The sequence below is a fragment of the Poecilia latipinna genome, unplaced genomic scaffold (genome assembly GCF_001443285.1).
Source record: "Poecilia latipinna isolate Pla-1442-1.1 unplaced genomic scaffold, P_latipinna-1.0 Scaffold427, whole genome shotgun sequence".
Taxonomy (NCBI): domain Eukaryota; kingdom Metazoa; phylum Chordata; class Actinopteri; order Cyprinodontiformes; family Poeciliidae; genus Poecilia; species Poecilia latipinna.
Genome location: NW_015113043.1, coordinates 238543 through 258218, shown reverse-complemented (window position 1 = coordinate 258218; position 19676 = coordinate 238543). Strand labels below are relative to the sequence as shown.

At 38.5% G+C, this 19676-nt stretch overlaps 1 protein-coding gene across 1 annotated transcript in view; it reads left to right on the top strand.

Annotated features, from left to right (window-relative positions):
• The window catches only part of LOC106950887 (kelch-like protein 32), a 31491-nt gene continuing 11815 nt past the window's right edge, over window positions 1–19676 (top strand). Inside the window, exons 1-5 of the mRNA XM_015038048.1 lie at window positions 1–238; window positions 2244–2354; window positions 6484–6661; window positions 13096–13203; window positions 17410–17508. Of these exons, the coding sequence (XP_014893534.1) occupies window positions 2332–2354; window positions 6484–6661; window positions 13096–13203; window positions 17410–17508 (408 nt within the window). The 5' untranslated portion in view covers window positions 1–238; window positions 2244–2331. The remainder of the gene's footprint in view (window positions 239–2243; window positions 2355–6483; window positions 6662–13095; window positions 13204–17409; window positions 17509–19676) is intronic.

Sequence of the window (19676 nt, the reverse complement as noted above, 5' to 3'; positions counted from 1 at the left end):
GGAGTTCATGTGACTTAGCACCGCTTAGGGGCGGGGTTATAACGTAATATCTGACGGGCTACAGTAGGGTACAGCCAATAAAGTATCGGCGGTAAGTGAGTGCCTCTGCTACTGGCTGTGTTCCCGTTTCGCCCCGCTGTGGACGGGAAGGAGACCAGCTCCTACGGACGTCAAATGACATTTGTAACGGCGGCGCCACCACGGAGGACGGGGCCGACTCATTTCACATTCATATGCGGTACGTAAACCCGTGTTACATTAGGATTAAAAGCGAGCCGAAATCAGTGAAATCCGTGCGTGAACGTAAGGTGCTACAGAAATGTACGCGCGCGGCGCGGCTGTGGGATGCAACAGGGTCATTGTGTTTGTAAATGTGGGGGCTTGTCCTCCTTCTCTGTCCTCATAGTTTGTGGACTGAGGCGCTGGCCTGTTGCTAGGAGACCTTTTGACAGCTGGAAGCTTTTTGGGAAGTGACAGATAATGCACTAATGGGGTCTGGTTGTTTGGAAACCCAAACCTTCGTCCTCTTCTTCCTCCTCCTCTTCCTCCTCCTCAATCCTGTTACCTGTTCATCTGTAAAGCCGCCTGTCTCCTCTGCTTAAAAAACATTACACAGGCATTGTGTCTGTTTTTTCTTCTTTAGTCAGGAGATTAGAGCGCTTTGCAGGGAACAATGGCCTACTTGTTGTGATTATTAACTGCGAATACACCAACGTTGAAATATATTTAATCTCCACGGTTTACATCTAGATCTAAAAAAAAAGACGAATTTCATCATATGTAACCAACATATACATTGTCTAACCACGTTGTAAAACTCAATGAAAAACAAATGATTTTATTTGATTGTCTGAGGTGTGCTCCCTGTCCCCCCTCAGTCAGTAGCTGCCTCTGACCATGTGGCTGAAGGTCATTCATAAACAGGTCGATCAATACATCTCAGTGGGGACTACAGAACAGCCAGCTGTACATTCAGCCCTCAGCTTCATACAGAAAAAAACAGAGATTTCATTTATTTTCTGACATAGACGCAAAGACATACTCATACCCTTACAACTTTTTGGCGTTTTGTCACGTTACAACTTCTAACTCCAGTGAATTTTACTAGGATTTAACCTCAAAGTATCACAAAACCCAGTATGTCTTGAAACCAGCTTTTTACATCTAAAGATGGATTTTTTTCCTTTTCTTCTACTGGAAATAGCTGACGCTCAGTCAAATTGTATGGAAGACATCTGTAAACATTAATTTCCAAGTCTTGCCACCAATTTTCAATTGGATTTAGGTCTGGTCTTTGACTGGACCTTTCGATTAGGCGTAAGACGGCCAATTTAAAATAAATACTAAAAAAACTGAAACTGACGAAAAAAATACGTTGACTACTTTGGTCAAACATGTAAAAAATTAACTTTGACAAATCTTCTTTCAAACGGTTCAGAAAGTCCGATTAGAAATTCTAAATATAAGAGTAGACAAGATAAATAATAAATCATAAAGTCGCTCAGAAGACAAAACACAGAAAAAAATTAGACTGAATAGACTTGCCCTTATGGATTGCGCACATTGCCACTGATACCTGATGTAGAATTTTTTTCCAATATCGGGACTGATGCAGATATGAATATCAGATTGGTGCATATCTAGGTCAGATATGCACCTATGTATAAAAATATGTATAATAAAAATTTTGTGTTGACATACGACATAAAATTCCAACAAATTAAATGAACCAAGTGACGAAATATGAAAAATGCCAATGATGAGGCAGTGCATATGAAAGGAGCTGGTGAGACTAATTGTTGTACAGGAAGCAGGTATGTTTCAATCAGAGTACCCAGTGCAGCTTGGATTTCAGAGTGCTCCTGTGCTGACCTCCTGGGTTCCCGTTTATTAGCCCTGGACTATCAGATTCAGGCGTGTTGCACATTATGTCAAGGTTGTAGCTACACAAGAAGGAACCAGGTGTAATTCAGACTCCCAGATTGTTCTGAGAACTGCTGAGATTGTTTATTTTATTTTATTTTTTGTCTGAACTCTTTGTTGGAGGCTGTCACTGGATCCCCCGTGCTTCAAAAGCAGCTACAAGAATTGTCAAAGTCAACAGCTACGAAGGGAAGGGAGAAGTCAGCATTAGGCATGACGTTCGGTAACGTGTGTTCGCACGTCGCACGGGAGGTTGTGACAGTTTGGGTCGGTCAAGTGGATGCGCTGAATAAAGCTGACATGCTGTTCTGTCCTATCAGGCTGATGTCTGCACCCAGAGAGGAGACAACAGTCCTCAGGAGGCACATCACACCTTCCCCTCCTTCATCTCTCGCTTTGTGAAGGGGCATGCCTTCTGAACCCGGCCTCAGGTAGGTAGCGCTGTGGGTCACAACATATCTTACATCCATGTTGTTTTGTTTTTTTTTATTTTAATTTTTTTGCTTTTTCTCCATGTATTGACCAAGAATCACTTTGATCCATGGGACGAAATCACTGTTGTTTATTAAATCATAGGAAGTCCAATGTAGAAATCAATACAGTATATTGTATAGCGTCAAAAATGGTTAAAATCCTTCCAAATCAGCTTTCTTTATGTAGTTTTACTTGTGCTCCTGTATATTTATAAGCTATTTTTTCAGTATGATGATGTATGTATGGTTTTTGTGAAATTTTGCCTTTTACTATTACAGATTTTAATTGACTCTATGTTCTCTTAAAGGGCTACATTATGAGAGCATAAAAGAGCAGTATTGAGAATATGGCTGCACATTATTAAGAAATTAGGCATTGGCAATGCTATTTGGTTCCTACAGTTTTTTTCATTTTTGTTTTGGAGTTTCGTGAAATTCACACAGAATCTACAGATTTTGAGCATTTCTTTCGCACTAGTCAGTTTTTTTGCAAATTTTTCACAAAAAGTGGAAAAAAATTGTGTTTAAGTGACTGCTGGCTCCCACCTGGAAGGGGTTTAACAAAGAAAAAAATTTGCAAAAATATTTCAAATGTAGCACAGGAAAATCAGGGATTTTGACTGCAAAAAAAACAATCGCAAAAATAATTGCAAAATCCAGATTATTGATGAATATTGTAACGACGTGCAATAAAGCCATGTCTTCCCTTTCCCATTGAAGCTTCCAACACTTTCTGTAGCCTTTGGGATTTTGAGCCAGGTGTGGTAATCTACTGCGTTGAGACCCCATATTTAGCATCCAGATTTCTAAATATTACACTGGCATGCAACAGTTGAAGTTGTGACACTTGGAATTTGTTTGTCAACACTAATTTGCATTTAAAGCAGTGCATTATAATATGAATATAGCACACACTGGTATTGACATGGTGATATTATTCCAGCCTTCCTGCCATAAGTAATCAATAATTGCTAGCATTTTAACTGACTTTAGCATCTGATATTTAGCAATTAGTGTAGTTAGCATGGCTAGCATAGATAAATGCTAAATTCCCTTTAAATAGCTTCTTACACCTCTATGCTTTCTTTAAATGTTAACCACAAGACTGATTGAAGATAGCTGACTTAAAGTGTGGTGCATTCACTGACTGGAAAAAGATAGGATATTTAAGTTTTTTTTTTTTGTTTTTTTTACCAGCTACTTAATCAATCTAAAAGAATCTTTCTCTTTTCACACATGGTGTATATGGGTTTAACCTAAAATATAAACACTGGTCAGTGATACTATAGTATGTCCTTAACTTGGGAGGCAGGCATGACATATTAAACAGGAAGTCAATTTCTGCACTTGAAGTGGATTTGTTAGATGAAGAAAACAAGAGTGCAAAAGTATGAATATGTGTGACTCCATCATGAACCTAATTGTTTTTTCATATTAAAGTGGTCAAGAATCCACAAATGGTTTAAAGAAGGAAAGCTTGTTGGTAGCTGAGCACCAAGAAGGTCATCAGGAAATTATGGCATCTGCTCAAAAGTATCCTCCAGTTAAAAGAACAAAAGTGAGCAAGATACCTGACATTTAACTGTGACCTCATAAAAGTACAGGCAGTATTGTAACATTTTCATTTCAGGAGTGACATATTTACTCTGAACATCAACAGATTCCACCCCTCTTCCTCGCTCTTATGTTACCTCCCAGTTCTCTGGTTGTTAAATCACTTTGCTTCTGAACCGTTTTCCTGCTTTTCTGTGCTCCTGGATCTCTTTTTCTGTCAGAGTACCTGACAAGCAGCATGAGTTATTATTCCCCCTACCTCCAGACCAGAGCTCCCTACACACCTATTTCCTATTTCTATCACCATGAAGGTGACAGAGCAAGCCTCCTGGCAGGCAACAGCATTTAGAGAGGCAACCAAGACTAAAACTGGACACAAGATAGATTTGGGGCGACAGCTCTGCAGGCTGCATGCGCTGTGTATTTCACTGTATTTGACTGTATATATAGTGCTCAAAAAAATAAAGGAAACATTTCACTTTAATTTTAATTTTCACTTTAACTCCAAATCCAGGCCTCCATTGGTTAATAAATTTGATTTCCATTGATGATTTTTGTGTGATTTTGTTGTCAGCACATTCAACTTTGTACAGAACAAAGTATTCAATGAGAATATTTCATTCATTCAGATCTAGGATGTGTTATTTGAGTGTTCCCTTTATTTTTTTGAGCAGTGTATTTACTGTATAATTTTAGCAGTACTTACTAATACCTATTTCATTCCATTTCAGGAAAGCAACACTGCTGATACATGGTTACAGATTGAGGTTGAATGAAACTAGTAAATGATTTAATAGGGAACAAACTGACAGAATTGCTAATGAACAGTTTGATGCTGCCTCTATCACCGCTTTTTACAGGCTCAGGTCAGCCTTGTTCATGTTGAGGTCAGTTTTTAATGAGGTCTCTCTGACTTTCAAGGCGAGAAACTTATTTTCTGGGTGTTTTAGGTAAATTTTCCTAGTGGGAAATTCTGACCTAGAATGCATCACCATCACCGTCCCTTTCACCTTCAGTATTTTTAACCTGTGATGTAGGTTTGCTGGAAGTCATTGTTAACTTATATCCATGACCTTGCATTAAATGACATAAGCATCCTAGACTTATAAAATATATTATATATTTTGTAGTATTTTGTAGTACAATGTAGTATTTCTTGCAAAAAAGAGGCTAACAAGGTGATGATAAATGCTAAAACACACACACTTGCAAAGCAAACAACCCAAAGGAAAAAACTAAACAAATTTCAAAATATAGTTATTTTACAAAGAAAATGACTCTCCAGTCGGCTCTAGGATTTAAGCAATTTAATGGTCTGTTTTAATTTTCTTGATTCATAAACAAATGAAGAAAATTATAGATTTTCAAAATAGATAAATCACTCAAATATAGGGGGATGGACTTTAGTTTTACTGTTAGATGTGACCTCTTTATGTCTATTTCTTTACATAAATCTTGAAGTAAAAGCTGTTTTCTATTTGACTAGCTATGATCATTTGAAATGAACAAAAAAAAACAAACTCTTGAATTAATAGAAAGAAAAAGAATTAAGAATCATGTTTGCACGTAGACGTTGCGTTCAGTCACACACACAGCTTCTGCAACAACAAACCTAGTTTATAATTTCATGCCCCTACTAAAGGATCTGTCTCCTAAAATCTGTGTCCTGAAAACCATCTGATCTCATCCTTCTCTACTCCAGCGTATTTGGCTTTTTACGTCTTCTCACACTGTCCAAAAACAATCTGCTTTGGTTAATAGGTGTCTCCAAATTATTCTTAAGCATGATTTGGAGCGCCCATGTTCTACCAAGCCTTTTCCACTCTGATCCACCCATTCAGAGCAAAAGCTGGTAGAGAAAATGAATGGAGGAACGGTGATAACATTATTTTTCACCAGTTGACACAATGAGTGGACACTATAGATGGATGGATCTAATAAGACTACTGAGACATTTTATTGAAACATACCAAGGACGTTTTAAAAAAAAGCTTAATGGTTTTTAAAGTCAAATAACTTATTCTTTGAGAATTACAACTGTAAAGGGAGATATCTGATAATGAGTAATAAATGAAACCCCCTGATAATGCTTGAGAGGTCATAAAACTGGAATACATATAAAATCCAATAAACGCTAGACATTTATGGATCTTACGCAATAAGATATGACTCCGCTTTTAAAGTACTCCTTTAAAAGCTGAATTAATATATTTTTGTCAATATATTCAAGATAGTTCTAATTAAAGGGAGAACAAAAATACACAAAAATCAAAATTGTGTAAGAGATATGGTACTTTCCAATACATTTCAATCTAAATGAAAAATATAAACTCTTCATTTTTTTTCCACATTATGCATTTTTCAGTGTCAAAAATGGCACTAAAGGTTTATATTTCTTCAAAAATCTCAGAGGTTCACATGAAAACATTGTGCACATTGTGGATGCACATTTCTGTAGCTGTCATGTTTTTATACCAATCACTGCTTTCTGCTTGTTGAAGGAATGCTGTGTGTGTTTCTGTGCGTCTAACAGTAAGGAGATGCTGACAGGACAGAGGCTCTGCTACTCAAAGTCCCACCAGGACTCGGTTCTCTCTGCCCTCAACCAGCAGAGGAAGGATGGTCAGCTGTGTGATGTCACCCTGGTCGCCGGCGAGCAGAAGTTCCACGCTCACAAGGCCGTCCTGGCAGCCTGCAGTGACTACTTCAGGGTTGGTACAATTTGTGTTGATCGTTACCTGGAGACTTCACACAACAAACCATCTTAATAAGGAGTGCACGATAATTAATTCATTTTTGGCGATCGGCCAATTTTATATACCTTTGCAAAGGTCTGGAAGTCAGCCTTTTCTCTACCGTAAGAGTTGTCTGACTGACAGACCCTCCCACCAGGTCATGTGGGAGGGTCTGTCAGTCATGCCAGGTTAACAATTTACCAACTTTGTCGCTAGGTTTGTCACAATAAGCAATAAATCAATTAAAGTACGCTCAATAATTTCCAGGGTTTCCCCCTGAAAACCTGATAAACCTGATGTTAGGGACGCTAGGACAGTCCACCCGAGGGCCACTGTGTTTTTGAGTTAAACATTGTAAGAACTTATAAAAATTATGAGGTGCATCAACACTCATCGTAACGGGCAGGTGCAGGGACGCTTCCCCTCACGCACAGGTCAATGCGTCAACTCTAGCTTAATTAATCGTTACTCTAAATAGGATTTTTTTTTTTACTGGTGTATAAAAAAAATCCTATTTAAAATAAACCTACAATGCTAAGTCTGGTGGCCCGCCAGGCTTACAATACACAGGGGGAAACCCTGAATTCCCATTTGCATGTTTGTTTTCCTTGTATCTCTGCTTCTACTAAAGACTGAATGATAAAAGTTTTCACTCTGGTGCATATTTCTCTACCTTATCGTTTCCTTAGCACAACGGAGGAGTGACCTCTTGAGTCGGCTACTTTAGCTGGTGCATGGTCTCTTACTAGAGTGTGGCAGTAGGAGCAGTAAACCAGAGAAGTGTTAGTAGTGCAGTTTTGTCTGTTTTGTCTGAAGTCAGTGATTATAGTTTTTTGAGGGCAATTTTGTTTATATAGTCTTTGGTCGTTTTTCTTTCTTTAAAATGTCTTCCCTTTCCAGTGTTAAGTGTTTTATAGAAATGAAAGTTTATCAGTTTTGAGAGTGAGAACTTGCATTATCGTGCTGTTTTTATATTACTTGAAAATAGACTCGAAATGACACTATTGTCCTTTATCGCAATAATTTCTTGGACAATACATTGTCAAGCAACATTTCTTATCTTGACAGGCTGATTTGTAGGTATACTTAGCAACTTTCCAGACAAAAAAATAAAAAATCGGTATCGGTCAAAATTGCAATCAGTAGGTCAAACTTTTTAAAGATCAGTGCACCAATAATCCTAATGCTCAGGACTGTGGCGCCACCTATGATAACTTAGGCTCCAATTAACATTTTTTTGTGAGATCACTCTTATCTGATGAGATATTCCACTTTCACTGGCCTCCCAAAAATAATTTGACCCATTTCATTTTGCCAAGAAGAGTTGAAGAGACTGAAATGGTAACGTTTGCAAGAGGCGGCAAACAATGAAATACAAAGTTTTGTTCACTCAGGTCAGGTCCTCCTGGACTGAACCCTAGCATTAGTTGCTCTGGTTAGGCCTCAGAGGAGCATCAGGCAGACACATGCTGTTAGATATCCAAACAGGAGATTTCCCGTTGCACATAGAGAACTGCAGCGATGAGATTTAATTTGGGGACTCTGAGAAGATTAGAAGGTAGATACTAATCCCTCTTCCAAATGAGAAGCAGATTAAATATGTCCAAGTTGCCCGGGGATTATACCTCCCCTGTGCTACTCTGTGTGCCCAGGTTATTTTTACATCTCTCCACAGAGTGCTGATGGTGGGGGGAGTTACACTCTTCTTCTCCTTTTGTGTGTCTTTTTCTTGTCTCTTTTTTTTTTTTACCCCACCTTTGTTCTCCAGAAAGGTGCATAAATGTTTGCCTTTTAAGTTTCGTCTCAGCAAAAGCAACGCCGCGTCTCCCATCTTTCAGATTATTAGATCACTGTGCAACAGTAAGCAAGAAAAAGTGACTTCGCAAGCAGAGCTCTCCTGTTTCTCTGTGTTGGCTAACGATGTTATCTTCAATTTGTCATCTGACTCCATCGCGGGGTTTAAGTTTGTTCATTTGCTCAAGAGATGAGGGCGGCTCATGCGGTAAATGGCAGCTGTGTCTGCTCTCTCTTCCTGCCTCTTTTTTTTTTCTTCCCCTCACACTCAGAGAAACTTCGGCACTTGTAGTGGTGATTATGACACATTATGTGGTCCAGCAGATGAGAGCGACAGTAATGGAATACCTGAACAGGCGTGACTCGGTGACTTGTCCTGAAGGTGTCGTCTCCGTCTCCGTCCCTTTGTGACGATGTTTGGACAGTTTCGGGACACTTGGCCAAGTCAGTCACATCCCACATCATTCTCCACCCTTAGCCACTGCACACATCCACAACTTAAATTGCCGGACTCAAGTGAAAATGTAGATTATAAACCTTTACCCGAGTGTTGCTGATTACAAAGACAAAATTGCAAAACCAAAGGCTCCCTCAAAACTAGTGATGTCTCACTATCTAGAAATTTTAACTAAGCCTGTGGCAATAAATAATTCTTCAATTAATCGCTTGATAAATTAAAATGAGCTCCATGATTTCCATTCTGAAGGACAGTTTTGTTTACAGAGACTTCATAATGCATTTTATTTTTTGTTTTTGGTTGTTGTATTTTATTTTGGATATTTAAAATATCTCCCAGTTCCAGTGTTGGATGTTCTGTAAAAAATTAAAGTTTATTGGCACTTGAGAGGGCGAACTTGTATAATAATGCCACTATCAACATATTACTTGAAATATTATTAAAACAACATGTGACTAGCGCTGTACGCTTGAGGTATATTTGTTTTAAAGTGATAGTTTTGACCTGTTAATCAAAGTTCCCAGAAATATGACATTACAATAACTTTTTATTTTATTTATTTATTTTTTTACATAGTCTTAATGCTGTTGCTTTACATATAAATATGGCAGGCTGATGTTCATAGTGAGAGTAATGGCAATAAAATCCTTCAGCCGGCACAGAAATTAATATCCAGGAGGTTTATGATTTGGCGACAAACATTCTGTGTACACTACTGCAATTGATTCCTAATTGGCTAAGTGTAGATTTGTGTAACCTTTGAGATATTACCACAGTTTTGTTTCATCTATTTAGTGGAAACGTCTTACTATATAGCACAAGTTTACTTGAAAAAGGGTTTGCTTAAATTATTAAGGGCAGCTATGAACTATTCAATGCAAGACCCAAAAGGCTATTTTTGCTAGGGCTAAGACGTTTGAAAACGTAGTGATGTTTTCTAATATGGATAGTTTTTGGTAAACTGTTATGTTTTTTTCCCCAGTAGTGAAGCAGATTGGCATCAGCAGAGTGAGGTTGGGTGTGAGCTGACCTTCAGGCTGCTTAGGGTCCTCTGCTGTGGTCGGGGCTCAGGTCAGGTTTATACACGCTAGCTATATGCTGTATGTAATTTGAAAGTACATCAACAGAATCACTTTTTATTTTTAATTTAATTGGTTTTTGCTACTTGGGCCTAGTAAGGGGCCACATTTAATGTCGGTCTTTTAATACCATGTAGCATAGTGCCAGTTTGCCTACGATTTTTTTTTCTATTGGATTTTTATCCAACAGCATGAGATGCGATGTGAATTTTCCAGTGATTCTTACTGTAGCTATTATGAGCTCATTAAGTGCTCACGTCACCTTAGTTGATTGTTATCAATCAATCAATCAATAAATCAATCAAAGCCTGAAAAATATGTTGGAAGTTGGAGTGTTTTATTCTCTCCATATTTAACCTAAATAAAAATCCTGAAAGTCTGATATTTTTGCTCGACTTGTCAACTCTTACAAACCTCCAGTCACATTAAAATATGAAAACATCTTTACATAAGATAACTTTTACTATATTTTCTCTAACATTTGCATGTTTGGCTGACAGAGATGTTGTCTTTTCTATTCTGTCTCTTTTAAACTACATTTTTATTGGGGTTAAAATGAACATGAAAGAAAAAAGAGGTCTAGAATCAAAAGGCGTTAAATGTAACTGCATGATACACGTATAAAATGTTTAATTGTAGAGAATTCTCAAAAAACATATTGTTTCCTTCCACTTCCTAATTATGTTCTACTTTTTGTTGGTCTATCTCTGGCTTAAAATCCCAAAGTAACACAATTACATTTTTAAGCCTGAAATTGAACAGTGTGTGGAAAATTTCAATGGGTATGGAAACTATTGCAAGGCACCATAGGTGAAATTCATCATTGCTCTTTTTAGACTGAATTGTTTATAATGTGAACTGTATTTAAGGACAATTATAAGTGTTTTATAGTAAAACACAGCTAAAAATAAAAGACAAAATGACCTTTGCATTAGTCAGACAGGCCCGACCACTGTGTTTTTGGTGTAAAGTAAGACTGCAACATTTTTGACAAACTTATTCGTAAAAATAGCTCCAGCCCTCAAGAAATGACCCAATATTTCTCCCCCACAGGGAAACAACCTCTCTGAAAGCTAATATTTCACTCTAAGTCTTGTTATCACAACATGCAGACACATAAATTTTGCCAGCAGGTCAGTCTATCCGCAGAGCTGCAGTTTTGTGTGAAAGGCCCAGAGTGGGCGGGGCTCTGTGGCACACTGTGTCTCTGAGTCCCCAAATCACAGGAGCCATCCGTCACCATCAGCGGCTACCTGGATGTCTCCGCCAAGAACGGCGGCAGTGACTTTGCGGGTGGCCGATTCAGCCAACGGTGTCCAAACAAACTTATACTGGTGTGCTTCTGCCTGGTCTTGTGTGTCTTTCATTCTGGCACACACTGATCATAAATCAGCCACCGTAACACCCCGAGTTAAGCCACCGGCCCTCCTTCGCTTAGTGGACCAGGAGATTTTTAATTTGTGCAGTTGGGGGGGGAATCAAACGGGGAATTCTGCATATGCTTTGGTTAAAGCTGCAGTATTATGTAAAACAGACTTTTTTTTAGCTTTATATCATGTTACAATTTTATTTCCTCATCAAAAACATACCTGGAGAGTTGTTTTGTTTCTTTCATGCATGTTTGAGAAATCCTTTAATCTCCCATGGCAACCATTCAGCTGTGAGAAGCTTATGATTAGATTTAGCACCACCGATAGGTGCAACTCCTCCTCAGGTATACAGTATTCAATCTACAGTTTATGCCTCGCAGACTAGCTCCTCCAGACTAGCCAGCAGTAATTACTAAATGCCTGGTGGTACTGAGCATCAGCTGAGCTCATGATAGGAGCTACTTTTCAATGAAACGCCGGTACAAACATTGTTAAAGGATTGATAGAGAAGCCATGTTGTGATGAGTTTCAGAAAGAGCAGGAGTTTTTAAAGAAACAGAGACCCAATTTTAAGGCGTTAAATCAAGAAATAAAATATCTGTTAAGTCATATTTTATATAGATGTAGCACTTTTTCAACAACTGAAGGTAACATAGTTACTTGATTATTCTATAAAATGGCACTATGTGACTAGAAGACACACAGTTTAAACATCACAATGCGTCACTTAAATCAATACAGAATCACTTGCATGAGATGGGAATGTATCTTCCTCTGGTTTAAGTTCATGTGTGTTATGAATTAGAGAAAATGAGATGAGTTATTGCTGATTTTGTGGCAGTAGTGTGCATGCTATAATAACAGAACAGACTTTTGTGCTTTGAAAACATGCAGAGCTGTTTGTAGTTGGGGGATGCAGCCTGCACACTGTGATTAAAAAGATAGTTAAAAATCAAGAGTTAGCAAGATTGGTATCCTGAAGTAATGAAACTGAAGAAAAAGGAAAAAAATGTCAATTGTGGTAAAAAATTCTCCTTTATGGAGAATTAATGTTCATTTTTGTTTTTTTTTTTTGTTTTTTGCTGCTGCTGGTTTGAAACCCTGACGGAAAACATAAATTACCGATTACTTTTGATAACCTCGTCTGTTTTTTCCGCCCCTCTGTGGTGCCGCTCTCTGCTGGTTGGCGCTGATCAATTGACTCTGCCTCCTCATCCTCCTCCTCCTCTTCCTCCGTGGTGATACATCAGTCGATATAGCTTTGATTAGCGAGCGGCTAGCTGGACTCACGCTCAGCAGTGGCAGATCCTGTGTTGGCTGCTTTTGATTTCACATGGCGCTCAGCGTGCGCTCATGTGACTGTGTGTCTGTGTTCATGGATGGGAGGAAGACGGCGAGGCGTAACAGAGGGTACCGATTGTGCTGTTTGTTTCTGCTGGTCTCCAGGCCCCAGGCCGGCAAATCGATGCTTGATAAATCCTGAATGTAGCGCCTGTCAGGCTTAAATTGTCTGTTTATCAAAGCCACAAGTCACATGAAACGCAAAGCAAGTGTATTTTATCTGTAAATGCTGCTCTATATAGATCTCTATCTCTGTATACATCCAAAGGAGGAGTAAACTTTGTGAACCGTAGCATAACCATGTTTTATTTACTATGACTGAAGAAGTCTGATCCTTCATGTGGTTCTCCTTTGATTTTGTCTCATCAGGCCATGTTCAGCTTGTGTATGGTGGAGAGCGAGGCAGATGAAGTAACCCTGCAAGGCGTCACCAGTGTTGGACTGAAGCATGCTTTAGATTTCGCCTACACTGGACAGGTGAGCTGCTACAATCGAACTTCTCTGCACTAGAATGCACTTAAAGACACTGTAGTGCTCCCTCCTGAGTACGAACAATTAAAAAGCAAAAAAAGCTTTTTTAAAAGTTATTTTTATTAAGAAGTTGTTTAAAACTTGCTACACTGTGCATAGTTTCCCAGTGATAATGTCAAATGAGATGTTGACCTTTCAAATTTTGCAGCAACTGTTACTACTACTTATCTAACCAGAACTGTCTCTCACCAGCTCCCTCTTTTGTTTAGCTCTTATTGATGCCTTAATTATTGCAAAGGGTGAATATCTCTTAATTTAAAGCGCAGTATAAGAGATTTGGTTTGCAGTCACGGCATCTGAGAAGCTTGAAGTGACTGATTTCACCTTCAATGTTTCAGTATACTAAACTGTTCTAGAGGTAAATGTGAAGCTGCCCTGTAGCTGAAGCTACAGCGGTCATGCAACAGGATGAATATGAATATTACAAAAATTTAATAGATCTACAAAAGTGATGACTGAAAACAAATGAATCAACAAAACAAATGAATTCATTTGTTTTCAGTTAGCAAGTTCTTATGCTATAGCATAAGAACTCTGCTATAGCTTTTCAGAAAAGAGCTAATTCGTTAAAGGATAGATGGAAACACATTTGCTAAATAAGTCACAATATTTAGCTCATAATGTCTGTTTTCACTGTCAGCATGCATTAGATTTGCATTTCTTTTGCTACATTTTTGGACTGCATGTAACATCCCCAGTATTAGTACTAGTACAGCTCATAGTACTGCAAAGGCTGCAAGGCAGTTGACTGGCTTTCTGTCATATAGTGGGACAAAATCCATCCACATCGAAATAAAAAACATGGATACTACAAGTTGTTCCCAATAAAGATGGTTTAGACTTAGACTCAGCTCCTGAGTTTTACATATTGCATAAGCACAGACCTGAGATGTAAATACCTACATTTCTGAATGAGTAAAGATCATATCACTGTGAAATAAATTCTGGTACTCTAACCAACCCCTGGAACTGAAACAGGGTTCCATTTTATTTTTATTTTTATTTTCCCTTTGAGTAAATGAAGCCTTACAGCCCGGAAAGAAATTCTGACTTACAATTTGTAGTTGTTGACCAGTGTGACACATGTCACATAAATAATTCAAAACGCGGGTTTTGCAGATTACAGTTTTAATCTCAGCACCATAAGCTCCCACAGCAGGATTTAAAAGCCACGTAAAAGTGTATAAGGTCTGTCCATCCTTGGCAAGCGGCAGCCAAAAATACAAAAAAACACGTTTCGGACATAAAATGTACATTTAAGAAACAACACAGCATTAGATTTCCGTTGTGAATCTTTAAGACAGTTTTTTGAGAGACATTACTATCCGTCCTTGCTTTCTCACTCTCTCACCGGGAATTGTTAGCGGTGTAATTGTTTGTCCTGACCTTTTCATCACTATGACTGAGCCTCCAGCCACCAGCAGCCAGCGCTGTGGCTTATTTTGCATCCTGAAAAGCTGTGAACTTATTAAATACTACTAATTTTTCCCACGAAAAAGAGCAAAAGACTGTGCCAGTAAGTGGGTCAACTGCAGGCTCACAAGCCGCCCCGTTTCGTTTGGCTCTGCTCCTCTCTGCCTAAAGGAGATGATAGTGCATGAGTCGTTTCCTCACGTTGTAAGTGACAACCTACTAAAAAATCCTTGAGAGAGGGTACAGACCAGCCGCACATATGATGCCGACCTGAAATCCAAAATATTCCGCCCTTGCTTTATCTTCTTCTCCAGGTGAAAGTTCACAACTGGCGAGTACAACACACGACGGATTACACAAGAGCTCCCTAGACTCCTACACTAAAGTAGGCACAATGTTACAAAACTGACTTCTGCTGAGTGAGGCTGAAGTTTTCTAACCATATTAGGTGGCTGGAGTGAGGAGCATGCCAGCAGGATATGAAGAACATTCACTTACAGTCACTTAGAGTCATTACTGACACAGTGGTGCAGGTGTTAGCACTGCTGCCTTCAGTCAAAAAGGTGCTTGGTTTGAATCCTGGTGGAGTTTTTTTCCCCTCAGGTCAAGTCTTCAGCAGCTGCATTTCTTCGTTTTCTATTTTCCCATACTTCCTGTCCCTCTTGAGTTTTTCCCCACTATGTTTCAGTTTTTCAGTTACCAAACACCTTTTTGGCTTCACCTCTACCTGCCTCACTACATTGCAGTCCCCGCTACTAACACAGCAGGCGGCGCTTGGTCCACTCAGGCGTTTTGCACATCTCAATGGTCGCCAAGGGAGATTAAGTGATTTCTCAAACATGCACGAAAGAATCAAATCAATGCTCCAGGTATGTTTTTGATGAGGTAATAACATTATAACATGATGTGAAGCTCAAAAAAGTCGAGTTTCCATAATACTTCCCCTTTAAGTCAAGAAGGATAAGTGACAAAAAATATTGCCCATCGTCTCATTTTTCTAAGTGCATATTTTTGTAATAACTCTTCCTTCCACATAAACTGCGTCACCAACAGTGATGATGAAGGTGAGCTCAGAAAGTTAGAGGCTGAATATATTACTATAAATCTGACTCTAAAAGACAAAAAAACCCTTTTATTTTGCACTTTCCTGAGGTCGGTTGCTTCATAAATAAAAGAAAAATGTTTTTAATAGTCAGAAAGACTTAACTTAAAAGGAAATTGATCATATTCTGTACATCACTTTTTTAGTTCTCCCCTTTAAGAAAAAATACAAAAACTTAAAAAACAATTAAAATATTTTCATCTAGAATTTTTTGTTTCACTTGAGGATAACTTTTAAAGTCTTGAGAAAAAGAAAACTTACTCAGACTTAGAAAACCGAGGCGAGTTTGTTTCTGTAGACTAACTCATTCCCCTGCTCCTTCATCACGATGCTGCCAGCTCTGTACTTACTGGGTTCAGTGTTTTTGTATTTAGGCTCAAAAGAACAAATGTGGTATCGTCTGACCACAGCTCCTTCTCCAGCTGGCTGGACGTTCTCCAACCATCCAGCCGCCACTCCTGCTTTCTCCTGACAGGAAGCATTTAGTTTCATATTTCTGTTGAAGAAAAAAAAAAAAAAAACTACCCGAGTGTCCAGCTCTTCTTCCTAATTCAGGACGTTTCACGAGAATTTGGATTATGACCGGTGATTAGTGCATTTCCGTTCTCTCTCCAAATCGGTGCACAGGCTGCTGTTTAAGCAGAGCGAATAACCTCTTTTTATTGCCCTCTTGTCTGAATACGTTAGCTTCTGAAGCTCATAGATGGTGCGTGTGGTTAACTGGCCTGCAGCCCAGCCCTGCCAGGAAGCCATGCTGTGATGAATGGAAATGTGCAGATGCAGCTAATTGCAAGCAGTGGGAAAATGATACGGCTATGAGAAAAGCTTTGTGGGATTTATTTTCCCCCTTTGGATGCACGTATATCTATAGAAACACTTTAAACAAGTATTTTAATGAATTTGAGGGGTTTAAGTTAGTCTTAAAGTGGTTAAATAGTGTGTTATGAAGCAAAAACTGACTTTGCACATTACTTGGACAACATGCAGAGGAGGGGAGACAGAACATTTGTTCTCAGATCAGTTTCCCCCCCCCCCTCTGCCTCAGGATGAATAAATAATGAGCGGGTTTCAGGAAAAACATGATCGCTACTAGCGCCGTTGAATAACGCTTACCTGTCTACTGTGTCAGCAACATTGAAAAACACGATGCTGAAGTCATTTTTCTCATTTTCACTTTTGATGCAGTCACAGTTATGCTCCTATGTAGGGCAGCACCGCTGAATGGATTATCAAAGATTTCCTCTTGGTTTAGAAAAGCCACCATAGATTAGTCCTCTGTGTGACAGGTTGTTTGGGATGTTGAAGGAACGTTAAATTTGTCGGACCTTGTTGTCTCCCAACACTACCTGGCTCTGCTCTCAGCAGCTTATGAGCATGACTTGGCGAATTTACAAAGTGTTATGCCAGGAAAGAGAGAGTGGCAAGGCAGACATTCATCAGATTAGCCTAGCTTAGCTTCTGGTCACTCAGCTCAAACAGAAAGCAAAGTCAGCATTAGTTTGATGGCTAGTTTAACTTGAATCAGGCCTTGACTTTATGAATAAATAATAAATTAGAGCAAATAGTAGCTCCACGGTTTTACTCCGAGTGTCTGAAAATCTAATGTTTTTTTTTTTTTGTTTTTTTTTTTGGTCCAGATTCTGTTGGAGCCGGCTGTTATCCAGGACGTCCTGTCTGCGGGCAGTCACCTTCAGCTGCTGGAGCTCCTCAGCCTCTGCTCAAACTACCTCATCCAGGTACACACACACACACACACACACACAGGCACATACACATCACATCTTTCCATGTTAAAGGAGATTTTGCGATTACTTCCATTCAAGTTTCATTCATTTCTATAGCCTAACCTTTGACCCTAAGCCTAACCATTAGCAGTACATGCCTAATCGAACTTTGCAAATTTTTTTCAAACAATGATGACTAGTTTATCTATGGTTATTTTAGTTGAAATGTGACATAAATGCTTATGTATTTATATTAAATACTAAGCCTGTTAACTGTGACCCTTCCCCCCGCAGCTAAATTCCTCTGGAGCTGGGTCTGTGCCTAACCCTAAATGTAACCTTAGCTCAGTTTACACCTTAACTACATTGTGCATCCCTTAACTAGGGATGCACAATATATTGGCATTGACATTGGTATTAGCTGATTAGCTGATGTTGTTCATCTAATATATTGGCACAGCAATACTAATATAATATCGGATATTGATATTGGTTAAAATTTTCACATTGGTGCATCACTATGCCTGAACCAAAAAACAGAACTTCAGCTTCAGGACTCCAAAGGACCAGCAGTAGGTCCTCGCAATGTTTTTTTTTTTTTTTTTTTAATGGGCCTTACAAGGTGGGAAATGCTAAAACACACACACACACACACACACACACACACCTCTTTACAATTTTCCATTCTCTGACCCAGCGCTGAATCTAGCCTTACATATTAATAGCTCATGCATAACCACACCCTTAGCTCCTTAACCTGAGCTCAGTTGACTTTTTTTGTGCTAAACCTTTAACGTGGATCCCAGAAATGACACCCTTCCTGATGAGGGCTGGGATTTGGTGCCATGAGGACTACTAATCCTGAATAAATCCTTTTGGTAGCCATGACAAGAACCCATACGTCATATGCACCCCTCCTCTGGCCTAGACTGTAAGCATTACAGTACGATCAAACTGCTGATTAACTTTATTCTTACTAGATGGTTTTGCAATTTCTGTACCTTTATGGATGTGTTAGCTTTTATTAAATATGACGAGATAACAAATATTACCATTGCATATGGCGTTGTCCTGCTATTTCAGTAGTTTTTTTGCTTACTGTTTTTTTATTTATTTTATTGGCATTGCTAATTTTTAGAATTCTCTGAAACTTTTATTCAAAATCAGTAGCTTACACCAAGATTACTAAACTTTAAACACTTTTGGAAGGGACCAGATGTCGATCTCATGGTTTCGTAAGTTTCTCCTTTAATTCATAACATTTGAATCAGTCGATGAATGTATTTTAACTTGACCACATTGGAAAAATCGATTTATCAGGAAGAATATTGTACACCTAAACAGGTCTTGTTCTTTCTTGGGTATAACTTCCAGATGCTTCAAATAATTATGAATATAAACAGCATCGGAATGTCGGGATGGAACCTGGCTCAGGGTCATGACAAAAGCAAAACATCTTGTGAAGATGTTGTTTGGAGACGTTAAAAGCTCACTGACCTCTGAATTTGCAGCCAACCACTTCTACAGTTAAAAACAAAGGTTCAGGTTATGTCTGATCAAATGGTAGTTTATAGAGGATTATACAACATAATGTAATGCATGTTGTAAAATATGTATTCTCTGCATAAATGAACAGAAATATTATTTCATCTTGACAGTTGTGCTGAAATTCCCAAAACAAATCCAAAAATGTTTAGTGAGTTGGTGTTTTTGAATTAATTAGTTTGTTTATGTTTATGTTTTGGTTATGACAAGATATCAGTCATAGCTCCAACGTGCCACCTGGTGGTTGTAAACCGTCATTACAGGAAAAGCGTGTTTGACTTGCTAACGGAGTGACTCTTCTGCTTTAACTAAATGCTGGGTTCAGTATAAGCAATTGCTAATAAACTTTTAAATTGTAGATATTAAAATATTGCTGAAGACTGATTTATCTGAAGAACTTATTCCACATTTACTACAACCTGCGTAGATATTATTTTTTGCAAAGTAGTTCAACAATTCTTTGTGTTTTATGGCAGCTTTACTAACATAAAGATCTTCTATAGACACTCTCAAATAATGTTCAGTAGTTTTTATTAGTATTGGTTTATACTAAAAGTAAATAAATTGGTTAATTAAAATGAAAAACAATCTTGAGATTTGACATCTTTTTGTATCACCTCAGTGTCATGTGACAT